At 36.4% G+C, this 11,567-nt stretch overlaps 1 protein-coding gene across 1 annotated transcript; it reads right to left on the reverse strand.

The window, feature by feature from the left end:
• Positions 1–1,925: 1,925 nt before the first annotated feature.
• DDX18 (DEAD (Asp-Glu-Ala-Asp) box polypeptide 18) lies at positions 1,926–11,560 on the reverse strand (the record flags this gene model as incomplete). Its single annotated transcript, XM_009874642.1, has 13 exons — positions 1,926–2,228; positions 2,851–3,028; positions 4,336–4,392; positions 5,005–5,118; positions 5,857–6,009; positions 6,725–6,886; positions 7,741–7,880; positions 8,804–8,918; positions 8,996–9,195; positions 9,303–9,403; positions 9,804–9,939; positions 10,456–10,599; positions 11,518–11,560. Coding segments are annotated over 13 exons (1,686 nt in total), but the record flags the coding sequence as incomplete, so codon positions are not given.
• Positions 11,561–11,567: the final 7 nt, after the last annotated feature.

Below are 11,567 nucleotides of genomic sequence, written 5' to 3' on the forward strand. Positions count from 1 at the left end.
GTAGACTGTACAGCCATTATACATCTCTGTCTAAGTAACATTTTTTTGTTTGGGTTTTTTTTTTTTTTTTTTACTCTAGAGGAATACCATCCAGTCTTTCCATCTCTTAGATGAGGCAATTTTAAAGTATTTCTTTGTATTACAGTATATAAGAAAACACACACCAAATATACCAGGGAGGAGTTGTGCAGACTCATGCCAAACCCGTTTTTCAGTTTTCCTCATACCATACTTTAAGAATTGGCAGTGCCTCAACTCTTCCAAAGGAAAAAATTAGAGGGAACAGGAGGTTGTTCAGCTGCTGGGAAAGCAGTCAGTGCAGAATGACGAGTGACAGAGAAAAACCAAACAACACTTCTTTGTGAAGCAGACTTTTGCCTACATAGAGAAGTGGCAGGAATTCTGATGCTGTGCAGCAGTCAGACAGGTGGTCACTGACTGCGCCCATCACCTCGGCGTTTATCCTGTTCCATACTACTTGGTTTATTCACACTACTTACACCCACATAAGCGCACTCTGATCTTTACAGTGGTTTACTGCAGCTTTCCTTATGTCTATTTCCAAATAATTAATTTTGCAATACATCTAATGAGTCCCTCACGTATAATTTCACTTTAGGTGACAAGAGCTTGCAGGTGTAGACAACCTTTCAACTGTATGATACTGTAGATCTAATTTTTAAGATGTGCTATTAAAAAAGAGACACAAGAACTATTTTGACATGTATTATTTACAAATGTAGAAGCAAACTCAGAAGCAAAGATTAGAACTCAATGAGCCAAGCATCATCCATGGAGTATTGCTTATTGCTTACCAGGTCAAGCTTGATGGGGCTCTGAGCAACCTGATCTAGTGAAAGATGTCCCTGCTCACTGCAGGGGGCTGGACTAGATGATGTTTAAAGGTCCCTTCCAGCCCCACCCATTCTGTGGTTCTGTCCCTCAGAGCAGATTCGCTTTATCATTGCAACCCTGGAAGGAAGAGACATTCAAATCCTAGTAACAAAAAATAATCTATTTAAATATTTTTACATATTGAAAGTTCTTTATTTGAATGACTAGTCTTGAAAAGTCCCTGAAAGCTTGAAGTCAGCTGCTTCACAGAACATTTGCAGTGTATATTTCACCCTCTTCTATTTCAGTCTATTTCTCCCTCAAAATATCCTTCTACTATATTTATCTCACTTTTTCACTTACCAAGTCTCTCCACCTCCTCAATCTTGTGGTAGTATCTTTGACTTTGCCCATCACTGATCTGATAAACTAAGACTAAAAAGCAATTCACAAGATCCAACTGCGAAAATTCTCAATGCATCAAGGTTATGGAGCATTTTAAAAAAACACTATCTGGGCTGAGTGCTTTAATTTATGTAATCTACTTTTCTTAATTTTCTTTGATAAGAGAGTACACTAGACGTTACCAGATGGATAAATTAAGATTTAAAGAGAATAAGGAGGAAAACCAAACATTTCACTAAAATGTTACCCTATTAACACATTAAAAGGAACAGTATTTAAGAGATTTTTTCAATCTTGAACACTGTACTTATTATACAGATGCCATGACACGAATCACAAGCTCATACAGTGTTAATTATTTGTAGGTATTTTCTGTTCTAAAGATTTCCTATATTCTTCAGCATATTTGATGGACAAAGCAGAGTTCTGTAGCACTAAAAATGATTTTATCTCACACCATAATCTGTCTTTGCAGTCTACTCCAAAAATTTTCAGAGGTGTGCATAGGGAAAAAAAAGTAAATGCAAACCAAATTATTCTATAAAACCTAGAAGTATTTTTTCTTTCTTTAATAAAAATATCTGTAGAATGGACATAAGACAATTATATTCAACTATCTTCTTCCTTATGAGCATCACAAAATCAGCTGGCTGTATTCTTCCTTCCAATCTTTAGTCTCCTTTCCAAAGTGTCTTCCTGAAGTAAAAGACAAAAGATGTTTCCAGAAACAAAACCATAAAGACCACCAAAAATGCAAATAGAGAAGTTTAAAGGAAAGTAACTGCCAGATGGTTTTGATCTGGGTGATCTATTCCATTGCCACTTGCTGTTTTAATGAATGTATGATTAACGAGAAAACTGCCGATTGTCCGATTTCCTGCTAATGTGCTTGAAGATTTTGGCTTTGTGGACGTTCTTCGCTTTCTGGTAACCAAATCCACCACCTCCACCTCTTTTCTGTAGTCTTCTGCCATGGTTGCTGTTCACATCTGGAATTGCATTAGTTAAAGAATTTAAAAAGGAATAACTGGAAATGTTGATTCTGAGATATTGTAAGGGTTATGAATGTGAGAAAAAATAGCAGCATTATACAAAAAGTTGAGCCTGTGCTTCTAAAGAATGGTTTTATTCCTCCAGTTGTCTGACTAAGTTGGTGAAATACTATCGCCTCAAATGCCATCCACTGGCAGGTTTGACAGTAATGCAGATACAGTCTTCTATTTCATGCTCTTGCCTCTCTATTTCAGTATTCCATGATTATTAAACTTAGGTATGTGCCTTTCAATGAAAATAATTCTGCATGGAGGAGAACAGTACTCTAGAGCACACATCCATGTGTGCATTCCAGTATCTGCTACCCCACAGCAACCAAAGCATGAACAGCATGTACATGCACTAAAATACAGATGTTTGGAGGCAATTCTTGCAGTTTTAGTATTTGCTATTTAACATTTTTTTAATAAGTTATTGTTGAAAGCTAATGCATTTATGTGACTAATAGCAAAAAAGAAAAATCAACCCCAATTTGAAGTAGTATAACAACTTCTGCAAGGTGCGTTTAATGTTTATAATGCAGAAATTCAGCTTTGAAGCACTGAAGGAAAAGGATACTGAGGTCAACAAACGGAGGAACTTTAAAACCAAATGAAAGGCTGACTTTGGGAAGATCCAAGTTATTGACATCATAGATCTGCTTCAGAGAGTGGGAGTCGTAAGCTCTGATGTAAGCTTTGTATGCTTCCTGGGCTGACTTGTGAAGGAAGTAGTTCTTCTCAATCAGTTTTTCCAGCTGATGATGGAAAAAAAAAACCACAACAAAAAACCCCAAACCATATACCAAGAGTCATATTCAATTATAGTTGTAACAAGGGTATAAATTATATTCAAGCAGATTTGCAATGTGGGTTACAGTGACATTCACTATTAACTTAAGCAAAATTGACCTGTGATACCACATATGAGCACTTTTATAAAAGAGGAACAAAAAACCATGAAGCTGAATTACAATACAAAGCCTCAGCATTATAAAACTTTACAGAAATATTAAATTAGGTTGTCCCAAAGAAATTCATCAAGGAGTATACAACTGCAGCCATACCATGAAAATATGTGTACTGAGAATGAATGGATAAAAACAGTATACTTTTAAATCAGACACCTAAACTGTACCATTCCATGTGATTATATACATACTCTTATCTACTATGGTGCAAACGCACTGTAAAATAAGTAGTATTAAAATCTAAGACAAAAATGTGTATGGACTAGCGTAGACTGGCTGAGACACTTTGTTGTGGGCTAAGTTCCCAATACTTTTTAGATCTGAGTGTCTCCTTTATGTTTAACAATATGAATTCTGCATAGTAAATAAAAGTAAGTTACATTAGACATCATTACTTCCTAATTAGTCTTAACTGGGAACCTCTTTCTGTAAGGACTGTCTTCACCCCTTCTCGTACTTGCTATTTCAAATTTAAGTTACTGCAAAGAAGCTTTACAGAGCTTGTGCCAAAGAATGATTCATAGAACTAAACAGAAATTCACACCTATGGAGCCATCTTTCTATCTGACTTTGTGGTCCATGGCTATTTTTTATAGCACTGGAGCACAAAACACATTTAGCTGATACTGGGCTCTATCAAACACCAAGTAGTTAAAAATACACCTGGACTGTATACTGATATTTTAGATGCTGGTACTGCACGCTGAAGTCTGTGTAAATCATCTTATAAATACAGATGTTACACGCAACTCATCTGAACGTACGCATCCATTCAAGAAAACTACTATTCAAAAGCTGAAAGCAGTTCGCACCACTGGTTTTGCGAAGCAATGCGAAGAAAACAATTCTTACAAACAAATTCATACCATATAACAATGACAATTTAGTATTAGATATTAAAATTCAACTTCAAGCTCTAACCACTTTATCTCTTTACTGGGACGATATGGCAGGAGGCCTCACTGCACAGTACTCATCTACAGGATCCAAAGCAGCATACGTATTTTTAAGCTGCAGTCATTGTAGACTAACACTCTCCATGTAAATTATTATGCAGATATTCAGAGTTGCTGTAGTATGATGTCATTTCCTACCTGAGACTGGATGTCTGAAATTTTTGACCAAGAAAATTCAAATTCACTTAGTGGTACCTTAAAAAAGGAAAAAAAAAATTATTTGTACTGTGTAAATACTGAATATGTTTAAGACCTAAGACAAACAGAAAAAGTTCTGCTAGATAGTATAAGTTCTTTTGTGGTTTTTTTTTTTTAATACCACAACTGTATCTGTAAAGTGCCTTTACATCAATGTGCCAGTATTACCCCATTTTTGGGACCTGAACAAAATGCACTTGATTCTCTAAATAGAAAAAATAAAACCAACTGCACAAGCAACATTGGGTGGGACTAGTTGATCTCTAGAGGTCCCTTCCAACTCCAACAATTGTGTGATTCTGCAATTCTAATTGCCCCTGGATGGTTAAACTCCCAGTATCCTTCCACAGAGAGGTCATAGGAAATACATTTATTATTTAGTAACACAAGTTACGCAGTTGCAGAGCAACTATAAACACACTCAGTATGTACCTCTGGGCTGCTGACTTTGAAGTCAGATGTTCCAAGTAAATATTTTCTAAGCAACAGAATGTTTTTTTGCTTAAAGTAACACATTTTATTAATCATTACAGTTTTTGCTTTTAAAAACCTTTTGCAGAGTAAAAATAACAGAAGCCCACCCTAATTAAAATCTAGACATAAGTTTACCCTGGCTTGTTTTAGGTAACGGAGAAAGCCCAGTTCTTCTGGTCGTAAAATGAGCAGAGCATGTCCTCTACCATTTATGCCTCTGGCAGTTCTACCAACACGATGAATATATTCCTTTTGGGAAGAATAAAAAACAGCAAGTCCAATCAATCTTTTAAACATATAATAATCAGCTTCACAAAAAACCACCCAAATTTAACATTATAGTGTAATGCATCATCCATTATTTTTTAAGACTTTTTCTTAGCACTAACACGTAGATGAGGGAAACCAAGTGCTTAAGATGCAAAGCATAATTAGGCTGAGACAGAACCCCTGAGTATAAGTATTTTACCTTTTACTGAAGAAAAAAAAATCTTAAGTCTGCTGTAACTGAAAATTAAATTTTTTTTCTGAGATAATTTTTGTGTATATTTGTCAAAACTTCTGAGGCTTTTTGAGTTTTTCTTGCTTACACTGGACATTTATTTTCAAATAAAAATACTGACTTTTAAATAAAAATCAAGTTTTCACTGAAAAAGCTGTTAGGAGACTCAGCGATGCACATATAAACTCATACTCCTCCTGAGAAGTGTTTTGTTGTTTATGTGATTAGGTTTTAAATTAAATTAACAGCACAAAGAATAGTGTTTTAAAAAGGAGCTCTTTGTAAAAAGGTAACAAAGGTTTCAGCTAAGGTGTAGCAGTTCCTAGGAGCTGCTGAAGGGAAGTGGAAGAAATCAGCAGCTGGATATGAGCATGGAGGCTGAATCCTGACCTCTGTTAAGCAGCAATTTCAGCTTTTTTCTGCAACTACGTTTGTAGTTAGGGTTTGATTTGTTGCTGTGAAGTTTCTTGATTTCCTTAACTCACTTTTGGATCATCTGGAGGGTCATACTGGACAATCCAGTCAACTTCAGGAATATCCAATCCTCTGGCAGCTACATCAGTGCACAACAGTATTCCAGATTCTGCGTTGCAGAACTGGAAAAACGTTGTGGTACGTTTGGTTTGTTTCTGCTTGCCCTAAAAGGAAGCAAACACATTAAGGATGAAATATCAACTGAAAGAAAAAAAACCCCAAAAAGTAAAAAAAAAAAAAAATCATCTGCCAACTGGTAAGCTTAAACCAAATTTTCCACTTCCCACATTATATCACTGCCAAAAATATAAAATAATTTGGGGCATCTTTCTGCATCATGGACTTGTACAGGCCAAGCAGGACCATTTGACAGTGAAGGAACACTGCTGCCACGGTGGACAGCACAGGGCTACATGAAGTGGTATCTCTCGGAGGTTACAGTGGATCTTCCACAACATCACAAATCTGGTGGCATTAAGCATTCTTTTCAGGAGGGCTGCATAAATCCCTGAAGTTCAGAAGAAGGATGTTTGCGAGTCTGTTAATATTTTAGATGCAAACAAAACCAGGACCTGGAACGGTTCTACCAAAGTATAGCTTTCTACACACAGAGCACAAATTAATATCCGTGTTCAGCCCTGGTTTAGCAAACAGCAAGATTAACAATATTCAACTGCTGTTATTAGAGAGTTCTACGGTTATTTACATAGCTTTATCTCCTTCCTCTACAGACTAATCAAGATCATCATCAGTGTTGTGAGAGCAGGGTGTCTGCTTACTAGAAACTGGACTGAAATAAAGAAGGCAAATGGAAGGTCAGTAACAACTTATAGGTATTATCAGATTAATTAAAAGTAAATCAATGGACAAAACACTTACATGAATGGCCAAAACAGGCAGATCAATATAGTTGAGTAATTCATAGTGGTACTTCACTGACATACATGAAGAGAAAAAGACCATTAGTTTCTTCTTCCGGTTCTTCTTAAGGAACGTGAAGAGCAAAAGGAATCTCTTTTCAGATGGACACACTACATACCCCTGGAGAATTTTAAAATATTGTTAAATAAAGTAGTATGCAACAAACTTTTGTTTCAGCAATACAATTAAATCAGCAAAGTGCTACGTTGTGAAACAAATATTTATTTTTTCCAGCTATATTGGGCCAAAAACTTTTGATTTAATGTCTGTCCCTCACCTTGGTATATAAAACTCCTAAAGATGATGAACTTGACAAGAAACTTACTGTACTAACTTGACATATGAAGAACTAATTTTGAATTAACTCCCCAAACTAATGTAAGTTTGGTGAAAAGCAGTAGTTTAGAAAATAAAAATTCATTTCAAGAACTCTGAATTAGTGTCAGAAATCATGAAAAAAACTGCCTAAAGTTCTTAACTTTTTATTTCAAGAGTTTAATTTTACAGATTCTTGCTACTGTTTTGGGGTTTTTTTAAGGCAATACATAACTACTGGTAATCTTATAACACCACTCATCATGTCAACTGCACAAAGCCAGAAACTGCCATGCAACTCTGGTTAGCTATTATGGGAAGCAGCAACTTACATGTATATATCTCTAGTCAGCTACACAGAAAACACAGTCAGAAAGATAACCAGAGCTTAGATATTTAATACAGATAAGAACAGACAAGTGTAAAAAAATATATTACTATTTCATGAGGTTATAGATCATCTATCCTGCAAAAACTGACTAGATGCGTGTAACTTCCTAGAGCAGACTGAATAAAGTTCTCCTTTAGGCAACCAACAGCTTCTTCCCACCAGGATGGTGAACACTCCTTAAGTCAGTGTTTGTACAACCCAGTTAAAAAACATTTAGAACTTGGTTTGCTCACTTATTACAACCCTTTTAATAATATTTGTGGTTTACCTGTTCAAGACCATCTACTGTTGCCGTCTCCTTGTTATCATCAACCCCAACATACAGCGGCTCTTTCTTCAGGGAGATCTTTGCCAGATCTTCAACCTTTCTGGTTTGTGTAGCAGAAAAAAGCATTGTCTGTCTGCGCTCTGAAAAAAAAATTTATTCCAAAAGACAGCCTCAAAAAGAGAATTTGAAGAGCCAGTCCATAAAATTACTGGCTGCAAACTTCCCTGAGCAAATCTACTTTTTAAATTAAATTCTAACAACCAGGGCTACCATTGGGTTTTTTTACATATCTATTTTAAAATACTATTTCCTTCCTAATGGGACAAAACCAACTTAAATTCATGCAAAGTAAAAATTTATTTTATCTATCATTTTCCCACTCTTCCCTTTCCATTTTTAGCAGGACTCATTAACATTTTTCACAGGATCTTATTTCATTTACATATCTGCACTTTAAACACATAGACACAAATTTTAATATTTAAGATGTAGAACCTCAAAATATTTATCACTGATTTTTTTCTATATTATTTCCACTGGCATTTTTTTGCACCATTTTGAAAGTTAATGGTAGAGTTCTGTTGACTCAGAATAAACGTGTTTAATACATCAATTACAATGTGTAACTACATGAAAAAGGAAAAGAAAATGTTAAGGTAAATACTTAAACTTTCTTAAGATCCTGTTCTTGGGAGGTATGAAGAAAATCTGAACAGCATGTCAGAAACCCCTTTTTCTTATATTTAAGCCTTGCAAGGTAATAATTAATTGTAGGACAAAGCAAGATGAACGAGAAAATGTAGATGATAAACTAAAAGAATCTTACATGACCAGAATTATATCCCTAAAGTTTTAAAAAGAGTGAAAACTCTGTCCTTCAGATAAACGACGTTAAATATATACTAGCCATCAGAAAAAAAAAACAAAAAACCATCACCACAGTGAGACACTGTGAAGTGCATTTACAGAACTATAAAAATTAATGACTTCACTTATTGAATCATAAAGAAGACATAATGTTAGTCAAATGATTTCCAGGAAAGATAGATTTTTTTTTTCTTACTTGGCAGAAGTTTTATGATCTGTTTCATTTCTTCTTCAAACCCAACCTCCAGGATACGATCCGCCTCATCAATTACCAAACACTGCAAGTTCTTATACATGAAACCTGGAGTGTTCTAGAATAATAACAAATTCAGAGTCAGGCAGGGACAGGAGTTTTAACAACACGGATTAGTCATAATGTTTTACCTACCTGCATGTGATCCAGCAGTCTTCCTGGGGTTGCAACAATGATGTTGATTCCATTTCCAAGTTTCTGTGCTTCTGCTGATCTGTTACTGCCCCCCATTATCAGACCATAGGTGTGAACATGATGATTCATAAGTTCTTTAAGAACTCCGTAGGTTTGCATAGCAAGCTCTCGAGTAGGAGAAAGAATAATAACACCCGTTCCTAAAAATTACATCAATCAGCCAAGAATAAGTTACGACTCATCCAATCCCTCCAGCCCTAAATGGCTGTGCCACCTTAAAATTCAACTGTGAAACAAAGAGCCTTACCATTTCTAGGCATGAATTTTAGCTTGTAGATGAGCTCTACTGCAGGAATAAGAAATGCAAGTGTTTTGCCACTGCCTGTTTTCGCAGCTGCTAAAATATCCCTGCAGGCAGCAAAATTAGAAAAAGAAGTATTCAGTTAACTGCACAGAGAAACGAACAATCCTATTTTGAACAATGTAGAAACATAACATGACTTAAAGGAAACCAGCAGAGATGGTATTAAGAGCTTGGTGGCAGATGCAGACCACAGTGATGGGTCGCTATGTCTCCGGTGACAGCGTGAGACCGTGTCTGTGAGAAAAGACTTCTCGGCTTTCAAAGACAAATTCAAAGCAGATTCCATGAGCTTACCCTAAGTATTTGTTCACACGCAACACGTATACTTTGTGACCTTGTACTGCTGTTTATGAACAAAATATATAGAACATGAGAACATTTTTAAAAAACCCAACAGTTTTGCTACAGAAAGTCACATTTCATGTAAAAAGATGTATTTCTTACCTGCCTTCCAGAAGTGGCTTAATACTTTTATGCTGAATTTCAGTCATGCGTGTAAAACCCATGTCATTTATGCCTTTCAGTGTATTCTCACTGACAACACCAGCCAGGGAAGTAAAAGAATCATCTTCAAAAGCACCTGAAGTGTGTTAGGGTAAATAAAATATACTCAATCTTATTTCTTCAACTCCCATCTGTTCTCTAAGACTATCCAGTTAAAACTGACCTTGATGAAAAAAATCAAAAGCAAAGGACCTCTTCTTACTCATTTCCACTGTAAAATCTGAAGCTAACAACAAAATACGCTGTATTTATGTGTTCATAAGCTGTTAAAAATTAACAGGAATGCACTGCTTTTCCTGACAAATTTACTAGCCCTATACCTCTATTCTGCTCGATTCCTCTACAGTTGAACATACATGTGTGTGTATATGTTTTAAAAAGATTATCACTAATAATTTTAAGACTAATAGAAGCATGAATATAATGCAAACTTTGAAGAACAGTAACCAAGAAACAGCTGTACAGCTGTCAGTGTTATGTCACCTGTGTTCAAATACCTGAGTTAGAAAGCAAATCTGAAAACTGCAGCTTGCTCTGGAAGAAAGCATTAGACCTCGGCTTTCTGCACACATACTAAGAGAAAACAAGATACCTGTTACACCCAGTGGTAAACTGGGCACTTCATCCTCCTCCCCCTCCTCCTCTTCCACTTCTTTCTCTCCAGTATCCTGCTTATCTTCATCTTCTACCTCCACAGATTCATCTTCTTCAGTTTTTGCTTTTTTAGTTTCTGTACCTAGACCGTTGTTTTACAGAAGACAAGTCAGTCAGAGATATGGAGGATGTGTTCATTATTAAAAGCTGCATTTCTTTAGCCTGTAAGCCACTTGCAAATGTCATGCTTTTGTCATGAGGTGGTAGGGGGGCAGAAGGGGAGGCAAGGTTTCTGTGGAACTTTCTGAAGCAGAAAACAAAAAACTCCCAAGTTCCTTGCACACAGTCCAATTTGCAGAGTAAACCAGCAAAGCTTAATGTATAGAACATGAAATTTTCTGTGAAAACGAGGAACAAGTTACAGAATTCTTTCCTTTCCAATATGGTTTGTGCTTGCATGATGTGAAATGTATTAACTGTTCTGCCTCATGGACCTGGATCCTCAGAGAACTGCAAGAAAACACCTCTTTGTTTGCATAACCAGGAGAAATGTCACAAAGACTGAAAATACAAGAGACAGAAGTTCCAATATAAATATGTGTCTGTATATACAGATGTATATTACAATCAAGCAATATTCACAGGGTGCAGCTTTTGGAGTCTACTTAGTTTCTTAATATACAGCTATTGCCAAAGGCTGGACGCGTTACTAAAAAGCCGAAGTGGCTGGACATTCGCATGCAGAAACCATCCATTTGCCAAATTTTGTGAAAAACGGCACAGGTACAACAAACACGCAAACCACCCAAACTTAATGTTACCAATCTGTTACCAACCGCTAAACTGGTTGCTACTAGCTTTAACACGTATTAAGAGCTCAAACTTTACAGCTAGAATAAACAAGAAACCCTGACGAGCTCCGGGGCTTTCAGCCGCACACCGGCCCAAGGCAGGGAACCTCCCACAGTCCGGCCGACAAGGCGAACAAAGCGCAGTTTCTGGAGTCTCCGAGACTAATTCAGCCCCGGGAGACAGGCTATATTTTGCTAAGAGAACGTACTGCCTTCCGCGTTAGCCGCCGCTTTCCTCTTTTTCTTCTTTTTTCTCTTC

This window comes from Apaloderma vittatum, unplaced genomic scaffold (genome assembly GCF_000703405.1).
Source record: "Apaloderma vittatum isolate BGI_N311 unplaced genomic scaffold, ASM70340v1 Scaffold4948, whole genome shotgun sequence".
Classification (NCBI taxonomy): domain Eukaryota; kingdom Metazoa; phylum Chordata; class Aves; order Trogoniformes; family Trogonidae; genus Apaloderma; species Apaloderma vittatum.